This window comes from Passer montanus, unplaced genomic scaffold (genome assembly GCF_014805655.1).
Source record: "Passer montanus isolate IOZ18808 unplaced genomic scaffold, ASM1480565v1 scaffold89, whole genome shotgun sequence".
Classification (NCBI taxonomy): Eukaryota; Metazoa; Chordata; class Aves; order Passeriformes; family Passeridae; genus Passer; species Passer montanus.
The window spans coordinates 1626259-1627805 of NW_024374256.1; the positions used below are offsets into that span (position 1 = coordinate 1626259).

General features: G+C 78.5%; 1 protein-coding gene across 2 annotated transcripts in view; it reads left to right on the plus strand.

Moving 5' to 3' along the window:
* Positions 1-222: 222 nt before the first annotated feature.
* ARID1A (AT-rich interaction domain 1A) overlaps positions 223-1547 on the plus strand; it is a 54304-nt gene continuing 52979 nt past the window's right edge. Inside the window, exon 1 of one of the 2 annotated variants that reach the window (XM_039733812.1) lies at positions 223-1547. This exon is cut by the window's right edge and continues 1 nt beyond it. In XM_039733812.1, coding sequence (XP_039589746.1) covers positions 467-1547 — 1081 coding nt within the window. In that variant the 5' untranslated portion in view covers positions 223-466. The other variant, XM_039733811.1, reaches the window with a different exon arrangement.

The following is a 1547-nucleotide window of genomic DNA, read 5'->3' on the forward strand; positions in this document are numbered from 1 at the left end:
GCCGGCGGCGGCCGGGGCCGGCCCGCTCCTCCTTTGTGACGGGGGGGAGGCTCCGCTCCGGGCCGGGCTGCGCTCCGCTCCGGGTTTGGCAGGCGGCCGCGGCGCTGGGTAAAATGGCAGCGCTGAGCCTCGTGTCGGACTGAGCCCGCTCGGCCGAGCAGAGTCGGAGCTCGCCCAGCCCGCCCCCGCCGCCGCTCGGCCCCGCTCCGGGGACGGCGCCCCTTTCTCCGCCGGCTGCAACCGAGGAGGTACAGCGGGGCCAGGCCCCGGGAAGCCCAGCCCAGCGGAGCCCTCCCCGCCTCGCCGAGCAGGCCGGGGGGGAATGAGCCCCCGCTGCCCTGAAGAGCCGCCCGCCGCCGCCTGAGCGGGGAGAGCAGAGCAGCGAGGCCTCACGCCGGCCGGCCAGGCAGGGAGCAGCTCGGGGGGACCGGTCCGGGGGGGTGGCCGGGCGGGGAGGGGGGGGATCATGGCTGCTCAGGTCGCCCCCGCCGCCGCCAGCAGCCTGGGCGCCCCGGCTCCATCCGAGCTGAAGAAAGCGGAGGCGCAGCAGCGGGATTGTCCCCCGGAGGAGGCGGGGGGTGAGGCGGCGGCGGCGGAGCGCGGCGAGAAGCAGGCGGAGAGCGAGGGCCCGTCGGGGAAGGAGCTGCAGGACGGGGCCGAGAGCAACGGAGGGGGCGCAGGGGCCGAGTCCGACCTGAAGAGCTCGAACGGGAACCCGGGCCCCAGGCCCGCCGCCGCCGCCACCCTGAACAATAACCTCCCGGAGCCGCCCGGTGGCGGCGGCGGCGGCGGCAGCGACGGGGTGGGGGCGCCGCAGCCGCCGCCGCAGCAGCAGCCGCCCCCTTCCCACCCGGCCGCCTTGCCCCCGCCAGCCTACGGCTTCGGGCAGCCCTACGGCCGGGGCGCCGCCGCTGCCTTCCACCAACATGGCGGACAACAAAGCCCTGGCATGGCAGCGCTGCAGAGCGGGGGCCTGGAGCAGAACTACCCGGGGCCGGCGGGAGCCCCCGCGGGGCCGCCCCCTCCGCAGAACTCGCACGGCGCCGGGGCCGAGCACGGCTTCCCCAACCACCAGTACAACTCCTACTACGCGGCCGGGCGCAGCGCCGGCTCCTACCCGCCTCCCCCCCAGGCCTACGCCCTGAGCTCCCCCCGGGGCTCCGCGCCGCCGGCCGCCAAGTCCCCCGCGGCCGCCGCCGCCGCCTTCCAGCAGCAGCAGCAGCGCTTCGGGGTCATGGGTCCCTCGGCCGCCGGCGGCGCGGGAGGAGGGGGCACCACCCCGCAGCCCACGGCCACCCCCACCCTCAACCAGCTCCTCACCTCCCCCAGCTCCGCCCGCGCCTACCAGGGGTACCCCGGGGGCGACTATAGCGCCGGGCCGCAGGACGGGGCGGCCGCCGCCAAGGGCGCCGCCGACATGGTCTCGCAGTACGGCGGGGGCAGCGGCCAGGGCTGGGCAGCGGCCGGCGGGGCCCCGCCGAGGAGCCACCACGCGCCCATGAGCCCCGGGAGCAGCGGCGGCGGGGGACAGAGCCTCGGCAGGAGCC